Source organism: Coturnix japonica, unplaced genomic scaffold (genome assembly GCF_054131305.1).
Source record: "Coturnix japonica strain WE unplaced genomic scaffold, WE-NBRP24 Scf054, whole genome shotgun sequence".
NCBI classification, from domain to species: domain Eukaryota; kingdom Metazoa; phylum Chordata; class Aves; order Galliformes; family Phasianidae; genus Coturnix; species Coturnix japonica.
Genome location: NW_028188957.1, coordinates 1,088,807 through 1,110,391, shown reverse-complemented (window position 1 = coordinate 1,110,391; position 21,585 = coordinate 1,088,807). Strand labels below are relative to the sequence as shown.

General features: G+C 59.8%; 5 protein-coding genes across 5 annotated transcripts in view; 1 reads left to right on the top strand and 4 right to left on the bottom strand.

The window, feature by feature from the left end:
• Window positions 1-21,585, bottom strand: part of BOP1 (BOP1 ribosomal biogenesis factor) — a 64,327-nt gene that overhangs the window by 15,753 nt on the left and 26,989 nt on the right. The window lies entirely within an intron of this gene.
• SCX (scleraxis bHLH transcription factor) lies at window positions 4,101-12,007 on the top strand. The gene is made up of 2 exons (XM_015850412.3): window positions 4,101-4,790; window positions 11,603-12,007. The coding sequence occupies exons 1-2, from the start codon at window positions 4,263-4,265 to the stop codon at window positions 11,639-11,641; spliced, it is 567 nt and encodes a 188-aa protein (XP_015705898.2). The 5' UTR covers window positions 4,101-4,262; the 3' UTR covers window positions 11,642-12,007.
• Window positions 7,336-9,290, bottom strand: LOC146752030 (uncharacterized). Its single transcript, XM_085533152.1, has one exon. The coding sequence runs from the start codon at window positions 9,007-9,009 to the stop codon at window positions 8,254-8,256; it is 756 nt and encodes a 251-aa protein (XP_085389278.1). The 5' UTR covers window positions 9,010-9,290; the 3' UTR covers window positions 7,336-8,253.
• On the bottom strand, window positions 9,846-11,608 carry CATSPER1 (cation channel sperm associated 1). The gene has a single exon (XM_085533151.1). It carries the CDS (start codon window positions 11,093-11,095, stop codon window positions 10,184-10,186), a length of 912 nt encoding a protein of 303 aa, XP_085389277.1. The 5' UTR covers window positions 11,096-11,608; the 3' UTR covers window positions 9,846-10,183.
• LOC146752028 (uncharacterized) lies at window positions 12,142-15,344 on the bottom strand. Its single transcript, XM_085533148.1, has 2 exons — window positions 12,768-15,344; window positions 12,142-12,632 (listed from the first exon to the last, which is right to left on the bottom strand). Exon 1 carries the CDS (start codon window positions 15,238-15,240, stop codon window positions 14,140-14,142), a length of 1,101 nt encoding a protein of 366 aa, XP_085389274.1. The 5' UTR covers window positions 15,241-15,344; the 3' UTR covers window positions 12,142-12,632; window positions 12,768-14,139.

Here is a 21,585-nt window from a genome sequence, read left to right as displayed (position 1 = left end):
ATAGGATGCACACAGCCATAGGATGCACACAGCTATAGGGATCCACACAGCTATAGGATGCACACAGCCATAGGGATGCACACAGCTATAGGATGCACACAGCTATGGGAATCACACAGCTATAGGATGTACACAGCTATAGGATGCACACAGCTATAGGATGCACACAGCCATAGGATGCACACAGCTATAGGGATGCACACAGCTATAGGATGCACACAGCCATAGGATGCACACACCTATAGGATGCACACAGCTATAGGATGCACACAGCTATAGGGATGCACACAGCTATAGGATGCACACAGCTATAGGATGCACACACCTATAGGGATGCACACAGCTATAGGATGCACACAGCCATAGGATGCACACAGCTATAGGGATGCACACACCTATAGGATGCACACAGCCATAGGATGCACACAGCTATAGGATGCACACAGCTATAGGGATGCACACAGCTATAGGATGCACACAGCTATAGGGATACACACAGCTATAGGATGCACACAGCTATAGGATGCACACAGCTATAGGGATACACACAGCTATAGGATGCACACAGCTATAGGGATGCACACAGCTATAGGATGCACACAGCTATAGGATGCACACAGCTATAGGGATACACACAGCTATAGGGATGCACACAGCTATAGGATGCACACAGCTATGGGATGCACACAGCTATGGGATGCACACAGCTATAGGATGCACACAGCTATAGGATGCACACAGCTAAAGGATGCACACAGCTATAGGATGCACACAGCTATAGGGATGCACACAGCTATAGGATGCACACAGCTATAGGATGCACACACCTATAGGATGCACACAGCTATAGGATGCACACAGCTATAGGATGCACACAGCTATAGGGATACACACAGCTATAGGATGCACACAGCTATAGGATGCACACACCTATAGGATGCACACAGCTATGGGATGCACACAGCCATAGGGATGCACACAGCCATAGGATGCACACAGCTATAGGATGCACACAGCTATAGGATGCACACACCTATAGGATGCACACAGCTATAGGATGCACACAGCCATAGGGATGCACACAGCTATAGGATGCACACAGCTATGGGATGCACACAGCTATAGGATGCACACAGCTATGGGATGTACACAGCTATAGGATGCACACAGCCATAGGATGCACACAGCCATAGGATGCACTCAGCTATAGGGATGCACACAGCTATAGGGATGCACACAGCCGTAGGATGCACACAGCTATAGGATGCACACAGCTATAGGATGCACACAGCTATGGGATGCACACAGCTATAGGATGCACACAGCCATAGGATGCACACAGCTATAGGGATGCACACAGCCGTAGGATGCACACAGCTATAGGGATGCACACAGCTATAGGATGCACACAGCTATAGGATGCACACAGCTATAGGATGTACACAGCCATAGGGATGCACACAGTTATAGGGATGCACAAAGCCATAGGGATGCACACAGCTATAGGATACACACAGCTATAGGATGCACACAGCTATAGGGCTGCTATATGATGCACACAATGGGGCTGCTATATGATGCACACAGCCATGAGGCCAATCCATGTCCCATTCCCCCCCCATGTGATCTGTAGGACCCCCTGAGCTGCAGCCCCGTCCCCATCCCGGTGCTGTGCCCCCTCCCACCCATTGCATTGCATTGCAGGGGGGTGCTGAGCAGCAGCGGAGGCAGCGCCGTCAGTCACTGCAGTCTGGAAGTTGCTCTTGGCTGCGCCCTGGGCATTCCTAGACGCACATTCCTGGCAGCTGGAAGGAGTCGTAGGAAAGATTCTTTGCTTGAAAATATCCGGTCCACGTGGAGGAGAGGAGGGGACGCGCAGAGCTGAGCCACGGCACCCTGTGTGCCCCGGGGCTGGAGGGGGCAGCAATGGGGTGAGAGCTGTGCCCCATAAGTGAGCGGGGTCTGTACCCCACGGCTGGGGGATGCCCCACACACAGGCAGGGTCCTGTAATGGGGGTGGTGCTGTGGGGCTGGGGCTCAGGGTTAAAGGAGAGGGACCCCCAGTAATGGGGGGTTGTAAAGACAAGGCATGGAGGTGGGGCAGGGAAAGCCCAGGAGCAGGGGGAGGGTACGGGCTGCAGCCCCTGTGCTGGCATTGGGGGACACTGGAGCCAGGTAATAAAAGTATGGCAGGAGCTGGAGATGGGGGGGAGGGAACTTTGGGCTCTGCTCCGTGTTGGGGTGAGGGGGGGGGGGGGGGTGGCCGAAGGGATGGGATGGAGTGGGGGGACACAGCCAGGAATGGGGCAGTGGAGGACAACGGGATGGGATGGAGCAGTGGGACACAGCCAGCAATGGGATGGCCGCAGGCAATGGAATGGAATGGGATGGGATGGGATGGGATGGGATGGGATGGGATGGGATGGGATGGGATGGGATGGGATGGGATGGGATGGGATGGGATGGGATGGGATGGGATGGGGATGGGATGGGATGGGGATGGGATGGGATGGGGATGGGACGGGATGGGGATGGGATGGGATGGGATGGGATGGGATGGGATGGAGATGGAGTGGTGGGGGCTCAGCCAGGAGTGGGACGGCCGTGGCAATGGAATGGGATGGGATGGAGCAGTGGGACACAGCCAGCAGTGGGATGGCCGCGGGCAATGGAATGGAATGGGATGGGATGGAGCGGTGGGGATCAGCCAGCAGTGGGGCAGTGGAGGCCAATGGGATGGGATGGGATGGAGCGGTGGGGATCAGCCAGCAGTGGGATGGCCGCGGGCAATGGAATGGGATGGAATGGAGCGGTGGGGCTCAGCCAGGAGCGGAGCTGGGGGTGGGACGCAGCAGCCCCGGTGCCAACCCGGCTGATGTTGGGGTTGGATGAGACGGGAGCCAGCGCCGGGGCCGGTGCTTTGGCCGCATCCCAGCGCCCAGCGTCACCTGCAGCAGCAGCGCTGCATTCACAACCCCGAGGGCTGGAGCTGCAGCCTCGGCTTCCTCCTCCTCCTCCTCCCGGCTGCGGGGGACGGGCTGACGGACAGACGGACAGACAGACAGACGGACTCGCGTCTGTCCGGGCAGGACAGTGCAGGGCAAAGCGCCCGGGGATGGCGCTGGGACGGAAGGTGCCGGAGAAAAGCCGACATCATTAAGCGGAGCTAAACGAAAGCAGATGCCGGAGGGAGCCGGGGCTTTCCAAAACGCGATCCGAGCGCTGGGAGCCGCCGCAGGGACACGACACCGGGGGGGTGGGCACAAGAAGCGGCACAGGCCGTTCCCGGTGGGGTCAGGACGGTGTTTCCCCGTCACAGCGCACGAACAACCGAGCTGCCGTCCCGTAGTTGCGCACCGATGGGGCTCAGCTCACGCTGAGGGTCTCCTGCCCCCTCCTCAATAAGCACAGCCCCCAATAACCCCGCGGCTCCGACCCGTCCCTTCAATCCGCCCCCAAAGCACCGGGCAGCTCAGGGGCCGCACCCGGAGCCCCATAGAGCTGCCGTTTGGGGATGGTCCCCCCCGAACTTCCACCCCGAGCCGCCCCACAGCCCCGGGTTCCTTTGCCCCCCCGTGAGCCGCAGCAGTCGGGGCCGTGTGGGAGGCAGCTCCGCGGGCGGCCCCCGAAGGGTTAATGCCTCTCGTCTGCCCCATTAGCACCGATAGGGTCACGGCGAGGGGGAGGAGGGGAGGAGCCTCCCGGGGGTGCCCCAAAGCTGCCCCGACTCCGGGGCGCAGGGGGTGGCCGTGCGTACCCCGTGTGTAGGCAGCGGCCGTGCCCCACACTTAACGGGGGGCACGCTGCGGGGGGCAGGAGAACCCCCCATAGACACTGCTATAGCCCCCCACACACACACACCACCGTAGCCATATACACACACCCCGGGACCCCCGGCTCGCAGCGAGGGGCCGCCAGGTCCCGGCAGGTGACGCACAGCGGGAGCTCCGGGCCGGGGGGTGAGGGGGGCTCCGAGCTGAGGAAGGGTTAACCCCCCCCCCAGCCCCCCCGGGCGATGCAGGTAGGCCGAGCCTGCGGGGCGCGGGGCGGCGCCTGGCTGCCCACCGCCCTATAAAGCCCCGCGCTCGGGCCCCACTCGCGCCTTATGATGCACATGGTGCCGGCGGGGGCCGCGCTCGGTCCTTGAGCCCCGTCGGGCTGTGCGGGTACGGGGACCCCCCCCCCAACGGCGAGCTGCCCCCCGGCCCAGCCGGGGCTGTGGCGTGCGGCGGGGCCGAGCTCGGCGGGGCCGGCTGCTCGCCATGTCCTTCGCCATGCTGCGCCCCGCGGCCGGCCGCTACCTGTACCCCGACATCAGCATGTTGTCCGAGGACGAGGAGAACGGCAGCGAGAGCTCGGGCTCCGACGAGAAGCCCTTCCACATGGTGGACGCCGACGGCTTCGCCATCAAAGCCGGCAAGAGGAGGAGCGGTAAGAAACCCGGGCGGCTGCACCGCGAGCCCCGGCAGCGGCACACGGCCAACGCCAGGGAACGGGACCGGACCAACAGCGTCAACACGGCGTTCACGGCGCTGCGGACCCTCATCCCCACCGAACCGGCCGACAGGAAACTGTCCAAGATCGAGACGCTGCGCCTGGCGTCCAGCTACATCTCGCACCTGGGCAACGTGCTGCTGGTGGGAGAGGCGTGCGGAGACGGGCAGCCCTGCCACACCAGCCCGGCTTTCTTCCATCACGGAGGAGGAGGCGGAAGCCCCCCGAGCAGAGACAACGAGAACTCCCAGCCCAAACAGATCTGCACTTTCTGCCTCAGCAACCAGAGGAAGCTGGTGAGTGAGTGAGTGAGTGAGGGGCTGCGGGAGAGGGGGAGAGGGGTGCGGGGTGGATGGAGGTGTGATGGGAGCAAGGGCTGGGTGTGGAGATGGGGCAGAACCCAAGGGCTGGGCATGGGAATGGGGCAGAACCCAAAGGCTGGGCTCAGGAATGGGGCAGAACCCAAGGGCTGAGCATGGGAGTATGGCAGGACCCGAAGGCTGGGCTCGGGAATGGGGCAGAACCCAACGGCTGGGCATGGGAGTGGGACAGAACCCAAGGGTTGGGTGTGGGAGTGGGACAGAACCCAAGGGTTGTGCATGGGATTGTGGCAGAACCCAAAGGCTGGGCTCGGGAATGGGGCAGAACCCAAAGGCTGGGCATGGCAGTGTGGCAGAATTCAAAGTCTGAGCATGGAAATACAGTCGAACCCAAGATGTGGGCAAAGAAATGTGGCAGAACTGAAGGTTTGGGCATGGGAATGGGGCAGAACCCAAGGGCTGGGTATGGGAGCGTGGCAGGACCCAAGGGCTGGGTTCGGGAATGGGGCAGAACCCGGAGGCTAGGCATGGGAGCGTGGCAGAATTCAAAGTCTGAGCGTGGAAATACGGTCGAACCCAAGATGTGGGTAAAGAAATGTGGCAGAACTGAAGGGCTGGGCAGGGAAATACGGTACAACATAAGATTTGAGCATGGAAATGCAACAGGACCCGAGGGTTGGGCGTGAGTGTGTGGCTGAAGCCAGGGCTCGGGCACCAGGAATGTGGCACCAGTCAAGGTTTGCACATGGAAATGTGGCACAGCCAAGGGGTGGGCAAGGAAACGTGGTAGAACAAGGAAACGTCGTAGAGTTTGGGCACGGAAACGCAGCATTAGCCTTAAGTTTGGGCATGGAAGTGTGGCAGAACCCGAGATGTGGGCATGGAAACGTGGCACAACCCAAAGTTTGGGGACAGGAGTGTGGTGGAACTCTGAGTTTGGGGGCAGGAGTGTGTCAGAACCCAAAGTTTGCGCATGGAAATGCAATAGGAGCCAAGATCTGGGCATGGAAACGTGGCACAAACCAAAGTTTGAGGGCAGGAGTGTGGCCGAACCCTGAGTTTGAGCATGAAAACGCAATAGAAGCCAGCCAAGATCTGGGCATGGAAACGTGGCACAACCCAAAGTCTGGGCATGGAAATACGGTGTTTCCCTCCAGCGTGTGCAGATCTGCTACCGCCAGACCCCAAATAGTGAGAGCATGGGGGAATGGGAAACCCCAAAACCCCGGGTGGCTTTAGGAGCTGGAGCTGGGAGGGTGAGGAAGCAAAGCAGGGCCGGGTTCCCATCCATGTGTCCCGGCAGCTCTGGGTGCTGGGGGCCGTGCCCTGTGCCAGCGCTGGGTTGGGGCCTTGGGGCGGTGCCGGGTGCCCACGTGGCTGCAGGGGGATGGTTCGGTGCCCTCTGAGCATCACAAAGCTGGGTGGCACTGCTTGTGTCGGTGCATTGTGTGCACTGTGGGCTCAATGTGCCGTGCTGTAATGCTGTATTGCGCCGTGCTGCGCCTCTGGGTGGGGGGCATCACCTGGGGGCTTTGCTGCATGCACAGGGTGGGTGCTAGGGGCAAAGTGAACCTCATATAGGGCTGCACTGTGCACCCAGACCCATGGGTAGGGGGGAGCAGTGGGAAGGGCTGGCTGTGCGCTGTGCCCTCTGTGCGCTGTGCCCTCTGTGTGCCCCCCATCCCGGGTGAGGATGAGGAGGATGGAGCCGTGGGGCTGGGGCTCGTGATGCATTGAGCAGTGGTGCACACACGAGTGGGCTGTGACAGCTCAGCAGCTCCCGAGCAGGAACAGCCCCGACCTGCTAATCCTCCCTGCGGCCCTTCCAGCTCTATGGGGCCGGGGGGTCACCTCAGTGAGGATTTACACCCGCATCCCCACTGCTCTGCTGAGGCCCAGAGCACCCATGGGGGGTGGGGATGCCCCGTGCTCCCCCCCCCCCGACCTTCATACAAACAGAAGCTGCAGGTGGAGGGGGGGATCCCATCCCATAGAGCTGGAAGGGAAAGCTCCCACTCCCCTTGGAAACCTCCAGCGCTCTCCTCCGTCTCCAGCTTTGCACCGATCCCTCTCAATCCCCGTTGCTGCAGCTCTTATAGGGAGCAATGCCCCCCCAGCAGCAGGACGTCTCTATCCCTGCAGTAACTCTGGATAGACCCCCCCCCCATATTAGGTTCTCAGAGGGTTTGAGCTGCTCTGAATACGCTCCTATGGGGAGCAGTGGGAGCGGATCGTGCCCCTGTGCTCCTCCTGTGCTGTCCCTGTGTGTGTAATGATGGAAATAAACCTCCTGTGAAGCGGGATGGCACACGGCAAAGGGATGGAGATCAGCCCCCAGACCCACAAATATTATTACACAGGAGGGAGACCCCCACCCATGGCACGAGACCCCCCATTTCCATCACAGCAGGCAGCCCCAATACCCCATCCACTGCAGCCTTAAGGCCCCGCACGTTGCTCAAGGCAGCCTCAAGACCCCTGCCTGCTGCACAACACAGGGCAGAGACCCCTGCCCACTGCATAACACAGGGCAGAGACCCCTGCCCACGTGCCCACTGCATGATGAAGGGCAGACACCCCCACCTGTTCTACAAGACAGGGCAGAGACCCCTGCCCATCTCTGGAGACAAAGCAAAGATCTCTGCCCACTGCACAAGATGGACCAGAGACCCCCACTTATGTTCCTATAGCACAATGAAGGGCACAGAGAACCCCACCCATGTTCCTATTGCACATCGAAGGGCGCAGAGACCCCCAGCCATGTTCCTATAGCACAATTAAGGGCGCAGAGACCCCCACCCATGTTCCTATTGCAAAACGAAGGGTGCAGAGCCCTGCCTATCACAGGAGGCAGCCCCCAGCCCCCCGCCAATGTGCCCATTGCATGATGAAGGGCACAGACCCCTGTGTGCCCACTGCAAAGACAAGGCAGAGCCCCCTGCCCACTACACAAAGATGGCTGCCCATGGCAGGAGTCAGGGCAGAGCCCCCTGCCCACACCCCCTGGCAGGAGGCAGAGCTGAAGCGCTCCCTGTCCATCCATCCCCACCCTGCAGCGCTCATTTTCCGCCATGCCTTTCTGCTTACGTGTGCGGACGCCGTCCCGACCAACGCGCCCTCATGGGACGGAGTCCGACACTGCTCGGCTGGGATGGCGCGAGGGGTCGGGAACTCGGGATGTGGGGCAGCACCATCTCCTATGAACCCACCCCAGTCTCAGCTGTGGTGGGTGGTGGGGGGCTCAGCCAGCTCTGTGACCCAAGGTTATATCCCACCATCCCAATGCCTTCCCGCTGGTGTTTTGGGGCTGACCCCAACCCCATACCCTGGGAAAAGCCCCCTTTTTGTTCACTACCAAACAGAGATTGGTGAGCAACATGGTTGGAGCTGCAGGTGGAGGCTGGGCCTTGGTGCAGGTGATGAGTGTGGGGGGGGGGGGTCACCTCTGGGGGTCCTTTTGTGGGTACCATGTCCCCTCCAGGACAAAGGGCAATGACTGGGGACAAGGTGCTGGTTGGGGACATGGTGCTGGTTGGGGACATGGTGCTGGTTGGGGACACGGTGCTGGTTGGGGACATGGTGCTGGTGGGGACACGGTGCTGGGTGGGGACACGGTGCTGGTTGGGGACACGGTGCTGGTTGGGGACATGGTGCTGGTTGGGGACACGGTGCTGGTTGGGGACATGGTGCTGGTTGGGGACATGGTGCTGGTTGGGACATGGTGCTGGTTGGGACATGGTGCTGGTTGGGACATGGTGCTGGTTGGGGACATGGTGCTGGTTGGGGACACGGTGCTGGTTGGGACATGGTGCTGGTTGGGGACATGGTGCTGGTTGGGACATGGTGCTGGTTGGGACATGGTGCTGGTTGGGGACACGGTGCTGGTTGGGGACATGGTGCTGGTTGGGATACGGTGCTGGTTGGGGACATGGTGCTGGTTGGGATACGGTGCTGGTTGGGGACATGGTGCTGGTTGGGGACACGGTGCTGGTTGGGGACATGGTGCTGGTTGGGGACATGGTGCTGGTTGGGGACACGGTGCTGGTTGGGACATGGTGCTGGTTGGGACATGGTGCTGGTGGGGACATGGTGCTGGTTGGGGACATGGTGCTGGTGGGGACATGGTGCTGGTTGGGGACACGGTGCGGGTTGGGGACATGGTGCTGGTTGGGGACATGGTGCTGGTTGGGGACATGGTGCTGGTGGGGACACGATACTGGTGGGGATATGGGGACACGGTGTTGGTGGGACACCTGGTACTGCTGGGGACATGGCGCTGGCGAGGGACCTGATCTATTTCTGTTGGGTGAAGGGCAGCGGGTACAGTAAGCAGCAGCGCTTGTACACCCTGGGTCGGGCTGAGGGCTGGGCTGCATTTCAGCACTGAAAGCCCAGATTCAATGCCATTCCTTTTGCTGAGGGCTGAGACCCTTTGTGATGCTCCCCCTGTGCCCACAGCCCACCCCAACCCTAACCCTAACCCTAACCACAAAGCCCACGGTGACCCCCGGGGTGGGAGCACACGTTGGAGAGGCAGCACAAATGGGGAGGGGGGCACTGAGAGCAGCCGGGAGCTCAGGGGGTGGCAGAGGGAGCAAAGGAGAAGGGGGGAAACCTCCTCTCAGGCTCTTGCAACCTGTAACCTGCACCCAGCGGCTGCCCCACAGCACGCCCCATAGGGATGGGTACAACCCAGTGCTGGGTGCTCCAAAGTCGAGCAGGGCTCGGCTCTGCCCCACAACAGCAGCACAGCTATGGGACCCCGGTGCCTGCAGCAGCGCAATGGGGCCGGGCAGCCCCCGCTGACCCCACAGCTCCCCCACGGTATCTGGAGATGGGCCGGCTACGCAGCCCCGTAATTTACGGTTCCTGCTGCACTTAATGGCAGCGGAAAGGCAAGGTGATAGGGGAAAAAATATGAGGCGGGATTTTCCGAATCCCCATTTCCTCTCCAGACAGCACAAGAACTCCTGGGGCCCGAACATCTGGGAAATTTAATTTTACCATTTCGGAGCTGAACTCCCCTTCCCCTCCCCTCCCCACCCCCGGTAACAAAGGAAGAGTCAGAGCCGGGGCTGCACGTGCAGCGTGGGGGAGGCTGCACCAGCAGCGCCGTGGAGCAGCCCCGGCATGGCCACAATAAAGGTGCACGGTGCCAGCAGGCACAGAGAACCATAAACAGTTGGGATGGAAGGGTCCTCAAAGGTTGTAGAGCCGTGGGAGGGGTTGGAGGGGTCCTTAAAGATCATAGAGCCATGGGATGGTTGGGTTGGAAGGGTCCTTAAAGATCGTAGAACCATGGGATGGGTTGGGTTGGAAGGGTACTTAAAGATCACAGAAACACAAAACTGTCTGAGTTGGACGGGTCCTTACAGATCACAGAGCCATGGGATAGGTTGGGTTGGAAGGGTCCTTACAGATTGTAGAGCCATGGGATGGGTTGGGTTAGAAGGGCACTTAAAGATCATAAAGCCATGGGATGGGTTGGAAAGGTCCTTAAAGATCACAGAGCCATGGGATGGTTGGGTCAGAAAGGACCTCAAAGTCCCCCCTGCTGCAGCCCAACTCATGCTATGGGCTGGTTGTCCCCACCAGATGAGTTTGCCTGAGGCCCCATCTAGCCTGACCATTCCCATCAGCAGGAAAGGTGAAGCAGCAGCTCTGCTTGCACCCACCTGGCCAGGGCGGTGCTGGTGGTACTGGTGGTACTGGTGATACTGGTGGTACTGGTAGTACTGGTGGTACTGGTGGTACTGGTGATACTGGTGGTACTGGTGGTAATGGTGGTACTGGTGGTACTGGTGATACTGGTGGTACTGGTGGTAATGGTGGTACTGGTGGTACTGGTGATACTGGTGATACTGGTGGTACTGGTGGTAATGGTGGTACTGGTGGTACTGGTGGTACTGGTGATACTGGTGGTACTGGTGATACTGGTGGTACTGGTGGTACTGGTGGTACTGGTGATACTGGTGGTACTGGTGGTACTGGTGGTACTGGTGATACTGGTGGTACTGGTGGTAATGGTGGTACTGGTGGTACTGGTGATACTGGTGGTACTGGTGGTAATGGTGGTACTGGTGGTACTGGTGATACTGGTGATACTGGTGGTACTGGTGGTAATGGTGGTACTGGTGGTACTGGTGGTACTGGTGATACTGGTGGTACTGGTGATACTGGTGATACTGGTGGTACTGGTGGTACTGGTGATACTGGTGGTACTGGTGATACTGGTGGTACTGGTGATGGTAGTGGTGTTGGTTGTGGTGCGGTTGACGCATTGTAGATGGTGGTGGTGGTGGTGGTATTGGCGGCAGTGGTGGGGTGGTATCGATGGTGGTGCTGGTGCTGATGGTTGGATGTGAGGAACCATTTCCTCTCCAAAGAATGGCTGGGCTCTGCCATGGGAAGCGATGAACACAGCGTCCTTCAGGTGTCCCTGACACAGTGGGAGGGGTTGGGGTCGGATTGGGTGACCCTGGAGCTCCTCCCCAGCCTGAATTCTGTGATTCTGTGGCACTGGTGGTGGGGTTGGGGTCAGACTGGGTGACTGTGGAGCTCTTCCCCAACCTCAATGACTCTGTGATTCTATGGCATGGGTGGTGGCGATGGTGGTGCTGGTGGCAGTGATGAGGTTCCCCAGCACTGGGACTCCATTGCCCGACTCCTTGCCCAGCTGGGGATGGTGGGAGGACGCCACGGGGACGCAGGGCATCCTGCTGCTGGGAAACCCAGCCCAGGGGTGGTTCTCCCACTCACTCACTCACCCTATTCCCTCTTCTCTACAGAGTAAAGACCGCGACAGGAAGACGGCGATCCGGAGCTAGGCGCTGCTGGGAAAGACGGCACGGAGGAGCGGAAGGACGGACAGAAGAGCCGCACACAGCGACCCACGGACACACTCCTGCCCTCACCCCGCTGCCAGGGACAGGACCCTGCCCCTATGGGGCCAATGGGGCCGGGCTGTGGGGCCGCCCCGCTGGGACTGAGCCACGCTGGGGACGCTGCCGCCGGGACCCACCGCTGCCCGTGCTGTCCCGTCCAGCTTTGAGCCACGCCATCCCCTGAACTGAGGCCTGGGGTGCTGCATTTGTTGAGTTTAATCAATACATGCTGGTGTTTCATGTCATTGATACGATAATATAAAGCCTGAGCAGCTCGTATCATTAAAGATGAGTACGGTTCAGAGCCAAGGCAGAAGCCTCCTTCCTTCCAGCCCAGCACAGCCCTGGTTGTGCAGCACCAGGAGCTCTGTGCCGTGCTGTACCCGGCTGCAGCAGCAGGTCAAGGCAGCGCTTGGTGAGGACCAGATGCTGCAGCTGGGCCGGGTTTCCTGGGGAAATCAATTACACGTGCAGCGCTGTGAGCCCGGCGCTCTGCTCCCCCCAGCACGGTTTGCTGCAAGTCCTGTGGGCTGCAGGGCAATGAAGCTCCCCAGCATCACCAGTGGGTGCAGAGCACGGGGATCCATGGGATGAGGCTCAGAGCTGATGCTGGGGGTGTGTGCAAAATGAGGGTGGGGGCGGTGGGGGATGCGGCACGGTGTGTGGAAGAGCCCTGAGGATCTAATGGGTGATGGATACTCAGCACGGCCATCACTGGTCCTCACATGGAGCAGTGCCCACAGCTAATGCAGAATGGGAAAGCCCAGGTCAGTGCTGACGAGCAGGTGCTGCACAGGAGCCCAGTGATTGGAGCTACAACATGGGGCATCTCCATCTTGGGTCTGCGCAGCACCTTCTATCTGAGCTCATCTTGGGTTGTATCCTATGGCATCTCCTCTCCTGCAGCATCTCCTGTGTCAGGACCATGTAGCATCTCCTGTCCTTCCTATGGCATCTCCTCTCCTGCAGCATCTCCTGTGTCAGGACCATGTAGCATCTCCTGTCCTTCCTATGGCATCTATGGCATCTCCTCTCCTGCAGCATCTCCCATGTCAGGACCATGTAGCACCTCCTGTCCTGGCACTGTGCAGCACCTCCTGTTGTGAGTCCACACGGCATCTCCAACCTGCACCATCTCCCACCTTGGGACCATGTGGCACATCCCATGTTGTATGCTATATCCTGTCCTCCTATCTTGTATGCTATATCCTGTCCTGGGGACACCCAGCATCTCCCATCTCAGGACACTGTGGCATCTCCCATCTTGAGAATGTGCAGCATCCATTATCTTTGGTCCACATTATATCTCCCATCTTGGGACCGCATGGCATCTCCCATCTTGTATGATATCTCCCATCTTGGAGCTGTGTGGCATCTCCCCTGTCATGCAGCATCTCCCATGTCAGTTCCATGCAGCATCTCCCATATCAGGTCCATTCAGCATCTCCCATGTCAGTTCCATGCAGTAATTCCCATGTCAGGTCCATGCAGCATTTCCCATGTCAGTTCCATGCAGTAATTCCCATATCAGGTCCATGCAGGATCTCCCATATCAGGTCCATGCAGCATTTCCCATATCAGGTCCATGCAGGATCTCCCATATCAGGTCCATGCAGCATTTCCCATGTCAGTTCCATGCAGGATCTCCCATGTAAGTTCCATGCAGGATCTCCCATGTAAGTTCCATGCAGGATCTCCCATGTCAGGACCACGCAGCATCTCCCACCCTGGGCCATCACGTCGTCTCCAACCTGGGGCTGTGCAACATCTCTTATCTTGGGACCGTGCAGCGCTTCCCACGTTGACACCACGCGGCACCTCCCGTCTCATGCAGCACTTTCCCATCTTGGGACCGTACAGAACCTCCCATCTCAGGACACCTGGAGGTGCCACCTCCACCTGGGGACCCCACCATGGGAGCAATGGCACCTCCCTCCCTCCTTCCTTCCCTTCCTTCGTGGCAACTGCTCATAGAAATCAAGGGAAGCCGAGGGGAGCAGGGAAGGTGCTGAGCTGCCGGTGGGACACACAGCTGCGGCTCCACAGGGGGTGGGCGGTGGGGACCCCGGTCTCAGTGTGGGGCCGGGGGCTTCACTCCGGGATTTGGACGCGTTCTGCAGCTCAGAGGTGGAAATGTTGCTATTTTTACTTTCAATATTAGTTTTGAAGCTGGAGAAAGGGCTTTGGAAGGCTCCCTGCCTCTCTCAAAGGCACACGGAGCGGTGATGGATCCACTTCAATTGAAACCGGGAGGTGCTGGGGGGGAAAGGCTCAGCGGAGCCCTATGGGGTGCTGCAGGTGAGGTTGTAGCGCTCAGCACCGCGGCAATGCTCTGATCATTAAAGGGACGTGGCTGATACATCCCTGCTGCACTGAGCAATGTGGTCACACAGGGACAGGAGCCTCACAGGGACAGGACAGCAGCCATGCAGGGACAGCAGCTATGCAGGGACAGGAGCCATGCAGGGACAGGACAGGAGCCATGCAGGGACAAAAGCCATGCAGGGACAGGAGCCATGCAGGGACAGGAGCCATGCAGGGACAGGACAGCAGCCATGCAGGGACAGGAGCCATGCAGGGACAGGAGCCATGCAGGGACAGGACAAAAGCCATGCAGGGACAGGATCCATGCAGGGACAGGACAAGAGCCATGTAGGGACAGGAGCCATGCAGGGACAGGACAAGAGCCATGCAGGGACAGGAGCCATGCAGGGACAGGACAGGAGCCATGCAGGGACAGGATGAGAGCCATGAAGGGACAGGAGCCACGCAGGGACAGGACAGCAGCCATGCAGAGACATCAGCCATACAGGGCCAGGACAGGAGCCATGCAGGGACAGGACAGGAGCCATGCATGGATAGCAGCCATGCAAAGACGAGAGCCATGCAGGGACAAGACAGCAGCCATGCAGGGACAGCAGCCACACAAAAGCTTCCACTTCTGCATGCTTTGCTTCCACCTTTGCACGCTTTGCTTCCACCTTTGCATGCTTTGCTTCCACCTTTGCATGCTTTGCTTCCACCTTTGCACGCTTTGCTTCCACCTTTGCATGCTTTGCTTCTGCTTCCACCTTTGCATGCTTTGCTTCCACCTTTGCATAGTTTGCTTCCACCTTTGCATGCTTTGCTTTTGCTTCCACCTTTGCATGCTTTGCTTCTGCTTCCACCTTTGCATGCTTTGCTTCCACCTTTGCATGCCTTGCTTCTGCTTCCACCTTTGCATGCTTTGCTTCCACCTTTGCATGCCTTGCTTCTGCTTCCACCTTTGCATGCATTGCTTCCACCTTTGCATGCCTTGCTTCTGCTTCCACCTTTGCATGCATTGCTTCCACCTTTGCATGCTTTGCTTCCACCTTTGCACGCTTTGCTTCCACCTTTGCATAGTTTGCTTCCACCTTTGCATGCTTTGCTTCTGCATCCACCTTTGCATGGTTTGCTTCCACCGTTGCATGGTTTGCTTCCACCTCTGCATGCTTTGCTTCCACCTTTGCATGCTTTGCTTCCACCTCTGCATGCTTTGCTTCCACCTTTGCACTGCTCATCCCTGCACATGCACACTTTGCTTCCCCATCTACGTGCTGTGCTCCTTTATTTGCCCCCCAGAGCCCCAAACCAAAGCACTTGAGCCAGGATGGTGGTGCAGCTCCTGGGCACCCCCCATAGCACAGACCCCCCCTTAGCACAGACCCCCCCATAGCACAGACCCCCCCTTAGCACAGACCCCCCCATAGCACAGACCCCCCCATAGCACAAAGCTCCCATAGCACAGAGCCCCCCATAGCACAGAGCCCCCTCTCACTGCAGGGCTCTGCTGCTCATTGCCTGCACCCCACATCCTGCAGCAGGAGCTCAGGGTGGGGGGGGACAACAGACCCCAGCACGGGACACACAGCCCCCCCCAGGCCTCCCCACACGTGGCTGCAGCTCCCAGAGATCACTTCCATGCACCCCCCAGGCCTCTGCCCCACGGCGTGCAGCTGGCAGCCGTTAAAGCCACGCAGGTGGCAGTTATGGGGCAGCTGGGAGAGAAAGCTGCGCGGGGTCTGTTGGAAGAAAGGAAGGGGGTCTGCCAGCACCTCCCACCCCCCACTGCTGCAGGGGGAGCACGGCAATGGGTGCCCCTAAGTAATGGGGAGTCGTGAATCAGGGAGCTGCAGTGAAAGATGCCACCCATGTCCCGTTGGGTCTAAGCCTGAGGAGGGGCTGTGCAGCCTCAGGGTGCACAACTCTGTGTCCCCCCCACCCCCATGTACAGTGCTGGGGGGGGGGAATAATGGGGAGCTGGGGAGGATAATGGGAAGGGGGGAGGTGCTGGGGGTATGATGGAAAATGGGGGGAGCTGGAGGGGCTCTAGGGGAGATTTGGGAGCTGGGAAGGATGCCGGGAGCTGGAGGGGTGATGGGGAGCTGGGGGGGGGGGGCTATGGGGCATGCTGGGAGCTGAGGAGCTGGGGGGGATGTTAGGAACTGGGGGGATGCTGTGAATCTGGGGGGGTCTGGGGGAGATGCTGGGGAGCTGAGGGGACGCTGGGGGGCTGGAAGATGATGGGCACTGGGGGGACTGCTGGGGAGCTGGGGGGGGCTGTGGGAGATGCTGGGAGCTGGTGGGGATGATGAGAGCTGGGGGGCACTGAGGGGGCTGAGGGGAGATGTTTGGAGCTGGGGTGGGTGCTGGGAGGATGCTGGGGAGCTGGTGGGGATGCATGGAGCACAACCAGGCTGGAGCAGCCCTCAGTGCCCCCAAATCTCTGGGCTGCCAGGAAAGGAGGGGAGCCCTCGGACACCTCCGTGCACCCACAGGTGCTCAGGGCTCAGCACCCACCCCACACATCTATGGGGCTCCGGGAGCCCTCGGAGCGGGACGTGGCTGCAAATGGGGCCGCATCCAACGGCAGAGCTGAGCAGAATAAAGCCCATAATGGCAGGTTCAGCATCGCAGTAACCCAACGCCGCGTTTCCTCCTCCTAATCCGCAGCAACCGCAGGAGATGGGGGGGAGGGGGGGAAGGGGCCACAATGCCATGTCCCCACAGTGCTGGGTCCCAGCAATGCTCATATCCCAGTAATGCCATGTCCCCACAGTGCCATATCCCAGTAATGCCATGTCCCAGCAATGTTCATGTCCCAGCAATGCCATGTCCCCACCGTGCCATATCGTATCACCACAACGCTTGTGTCCCTGCAACATCCCTGTCCCCACGATGCCTGTGTCCCCGTGACACTTATGTCCCTGTGATGCTCCTGTCCCCACAGTGCCTGGGTCACTCCAAAGTTTGTGTCCCCATGATGCTCCTGTTCCTGCAATGTTCATGTCCCTATGGTGCTCATGTCTGTGATGTTCATGTCCCTACGGTGCTCATGTCTGTGATGCTCATGTCCCTGTGATGCTCATGTCCCTACGATGCTCATGTCCTTATGATGCTCATATCCCTATGTTGTTCTTGTCCCTGTGATGCTCCTGTCCCTACGACGCTTGTGTCCCTATGTTGTTTATGTCCCTGTGATGCTCATGTCTCTACTATGCTCATGTCTGTGATGCTCATGTCCCTGTGACGCTTGTGTCCCTGTGTTGTTCATGTCCCTGTGATGCTCATGTCTGTGATGCGATGCTCATGTCAATATGTTCATGTCCCTGTGAAGCTCATGTCCCTGTGATGCTCATGTCCCTATGTTGTTCATGTCCCTATGATGCTCACATCCCTATGATGCTCATGTCCCCGTGATGCTCATATCCCCACAGTGCTTCTGTCCCTATAACACTCATCCCCACGATGCGCCTGCCCTCACAAGCTCATCTCCATGACACACATGCCCCCATGTCCCCACGACACTCATACCCCCGCAGTGCACTCACCCCCATGACAGGCATCCCATACTCGTGTCCCTGTGCCCACATCCCCACAGTGTAGATCTCTATAACACTCAAGTCCCTATAAGACCCAGACCCCACAGAATCATCCCCCACAGCACTGGCGCCCCCATGATGCCGATGTCCCCACAAAGCCAACGTCCCCATGACCCTCCACATCCCCACACCTCCCTGTGGGGTACCCAGGACCTGCACAAAGCTCTCAGGGCACACAACAGGGAGAGGAGCAAAGGCAGCACGGAGCCACCCCAGTGCCCAGAAGCACTTGGTGCACATAAATAGCTGCAGGACACACTCAGCATCACATCATCACCATCACATCATCGCCCTGGAATTTGGGGACGGGCACACAGCCCTGTGCTCAGACACTGCGCTGTGCCAAAGCAGGAGCCATAAGAGTCCAACGGCCACACAGACCCCATCCAGGTGGTGGTGCTGGGGCAGAGCCACGCTCCATCAGATCCACCCCCAGATGCTCACACTGCTCCGACCCACCCCGAGATGCTCACACTGCTCCATCACACCCCGAGATGCTCACACTGCTCCATCCCACCCCCAGATGCTCACACTGCTCCATCCCACCCCCAGATGCTCACACTGCTCCATCACACCCCGAGATGCTCACACTGCTCCATCACACCCCGAGATGCTCACACTGCTCCATCACACCCCCAGATGCTCACACTGCTCCATCCCACCCCCAGATGCTCACACTGCTCCATCCCACCCCGAGATGCTCACACTGCTCCATCACACCCCCAGTTGCTCACACTGCTCCATCCCACCCCCAGATGCTCACACTGCTCCATCCCACCCCCAGATGCTCACACTGCTCCATCACACCCCGAGATGCTCACACTGCTCCATCCCACCCCCAGATGCTCACACTGCTCCATCACACCCCCAGATGCTCACACTGCTCCATCCCACCCCCAGATGCTCACACTGCTCCATCACACCCCGAGATGCTCACACTGCTCCATCCCACCCCCAGATGCTCACACTGCTCCATCACACCCCGAGATGCTCACACTGCTCCATCCCACCCCCAGATGCTCACACTGCTCTGACCCACCCCGAGATGCTCACACTGCTCCCTAGGGGAGATCCCTAGTAGGGATCGGGGGATCCCTAGGGGGGCAGGTGCTGCTGAACCCCCCCAGAATAGCAGGGATCCCCATAGAGGCAGGTGTCGCAGACCCCCCCCTTGAGGAATGGGCTCCCCATAGAGGCAGGTGCTGCTGACCCCCCCTTGAGGAACGGGTTCCCCATTGGGGCAGGTGCTGCTGACCCCCCTTGAGGAATGGGTTCCCCATAGAGGCAGGTGCTGCTGACCCCCTCCCAGAATAGCAGGGATCCCCATTGGGGCAGGTGCTGCAGCTCCCCCCCCCCAGAATAGCAGGGATCCCCATTGGGGCAGGTGCTGCTGACCCTCCCCTTGAGGAATGGGTTCCCCATAGAGGCAGGTGCTGCTGACCCCCCCAGAATAGCAGGGATCCCAATTGGGGCAGGTGCTGCTGATCCCCCTTGAGGAATGGGTTCCCCATAGAGGCAGGTGCTGCTGACCCCCCCCACAGAATAGCAGGGATCCCCATTGGGGCAGGTGCTGCAGCTCCTCCCCCAGGAATGGGGATCCCCATTGGGGCAGGTGCTGCTGACCCCCCCAGAATAGCAGGGATACCCCATAGGGGCAGGTGCTGCTGACCCCCCTTGAGGAATGGGTTCCCCATAGAGGCAGGTGCTGCTGACCCCCCCAGAATTGCAGGGATCCCCATTGGGGCAGGTGCTGCTGATCCCCCTTGAGGAATGGGTTCCCCATAGAGGCAGGTGCTGCTGACCCCCCCCACAGAATAGCAGGGATCCCCATTGGGGCAGGTGCTGCAGCTCCCCCCCCCCAAGGAATGGGGATCCCCATCGGGGCAGGTGCTGCTGACCCCCCCAGAATAGCAGGGATCCCAATTGGGGCAGGTGCTGCTGATCCCCCTTGAGGAATGGGTTCCCCATAGAGGCAGGTGCTGCTGACCCCCCCAGAATTGCAGGGATCCCCATAGGGGAAGGTGCCGCAGACCCCCCCCTTGAGGAATAGGGATCCCCATTGGGGCAGGTGCTGCAGCTCCCCCCCCCAGGAATGGGGATCTCCCACTGGTACAGGTGCTGCCGAACCCCCCCCCCATGCCCTGGGGCAGCAGGGCCCCCTGGCACAGCATAAATCCCTCCACTCCCCATCTCCATCTGCGTCCCCATATCCCCGGCAGCCCCCGTTCCCCCCCCTACCCCACAACCCCCCCCACAACCCCACGGCCGCAGCTGCGGGGCCGGATTGGAAGCGCAGGTACGCGCTGGCGCGCTGCCCGTCTCCCCTGTGTCTGTCTGGGGGAAGAGGAAGCCGGTCCACCTCTGGAATCCTTCACTCTCTCCTCGTTGCTGCTCTCCCCGCGTCCCCCCCCGGGGATTCGGGGTCAGCCGCTCTCTCCCGGTCTCTCTTTTTTCCCCTGCCCCTATCGGATTACAATGCGTGCAGTGTTCGCTCCAAATCCCCCTCCGCACGTTAATTCTGCTCCTCTGTCTCTTAACTACCAAACCGCTTTTCCTGTGCCTCCTGTCTTTCCATTCCCCCCCTGCTATTTTTTATCTCTGACAAACAGAAGGACGTCAGCTCCAATGGCAGCCATGGGCAGTGCCCGGTGCTGGGGGTGGGATGCGATCCCGGGTGGTTCCAGTGCTCCATGGGGCTGGGAGAGGGGCTGGGACCCCCTTGGTGTGAGCAGCCACCTGCCTCAGTTTCCCTTTGCTGGGGACTCTGTCCCACTTTGGTGCTGGGGATGAGATCCATAGTAAGGATGGAGGTGGGGACGGCGATATGTGGCTCTGCTGGTTGGGACGGACAGATGGACGGACGGACACATTGTGGTGGTGGATGTGGTTGAGTCCTGCCCCACTGCGAGCAGGGAGGGGGGCACGGGGCTGGGATTTCCCTGCAGTGTGCACAGAGATTGCAAGGAAGGAGGTGGAGGGCGAAAGGAAAATGGTGCATAATTCCACCTGGGCACAAGGAAACACGGAGCTCCAGCGTGGGATGATCGGAGACATGGTGGGGTCTGCACCCAGGAGACACTCAGAGCAATCAGGACACGGATCCAGAAGAACCACAGCCCCACTGGGTGGAGTTGGGGGTGAAAAGCCGTCCCAGCTCATTGAACAGCGCTCCCACCAGCGGCCGTCAGTAGGTTCCAGAGTGAACGCGGCCCATGGTGACAGCAGTGACACAGCCAACGTCCGCCCTGCACCCCACGGCCTTCAGGGCTACGGGGGGAGCTCACAGGGTGGGGGCAGAGGGGCGCAGGCTCTGACCCCCCCTAAATCAGCTCCACCCCCCCCTCAGTGCTCCCCCCCTCCGATCTTTCCGTGCTGATTTACTGCCCGCACAAAAACTTTCCCTCTCCGACTCCAAGATTCCTGGCGTTTTGGCTCCCGCCAACCCGGATCAACTGTTAATTTTGGCAATCCCCCCCTCGGCGCTGCTCCCACCGTGCTCGGACTTTTCCATTCTAAACACCTTGAGTGCTGCTCCCGGGAAGGGCAGTGACACAGCCATTCTCCTCTCCCTGGGCGCTGTGCCCCACACCGCCGCCATGCATTGGGGCATTGGAGCTGTGCCCCACACCACCGCCATGCATTGGGGCATTGGAGCTGTGCCCCACACCACCGCCATGCATTGGGGCATTGGAGCTGTGCCCCACACCACCGCCATGCATTGGGGCATTGGAGCTGTGCCCCACACCGCCGCCATGCATTGGGGCATTGGAGCTGTGCCCCACACGACCGCCATGCATTGGGGCATTGGAGCTGTGCCCCACACCACCGCCATGCATTGGGGCATTGGCGCTGTGCCCCACACCACCGCCATGCATTGGGGCATTGGAACTGTGCCCCACACCACCGCCATGCATTGGGGCACTGGAGCTGTGCCCCACACCGCCGCCATGCATTGGGTCATTGGAGCTGTGCCCCACACCACCG

What these genes read in the sequence shown, in the direction of transcription:
- SCX (XM_015850412.3), top strand. Translation starts at nt 4,263, where the DNA reads ATGTCCTTCGCCATGCTGCGCCCCGCGGCCGGCCGCTACCTGTACCCC. An exon ending in TCAGCAACCAGAGGAAGCTG is followed by an intron (nt 4,791 to 11,602) that starts GTGAGTGAGTGA and finishes TCTTCTCTACAG; the next exon opens with AGTAAAGACCGCGACAGGAA.
- LOC146752030 (XM_085533152.1), bottom strand. Translation starts at nt 9,009, where the DNA reads ATGTCCCCAACCAGCACCATGTCCCCAACCAGCACCATGTCCCCAACC.
- LOC146752028 (XM_085533148.1), bottom strand. Translation starts at nt 15,240, where the DNA reads ATGAGCAGTGCAAAGGTGGAAGCAAAGCATGCAGAGGTGGAAGCAAAG.
- CATSPER1 (XM_085533151.1), bottom strand. Translation starts at nt 11,095, where the DNA reads ATGCGTCAACCGCACCACAACCAACACCACTACCATCACCAGTACCAC.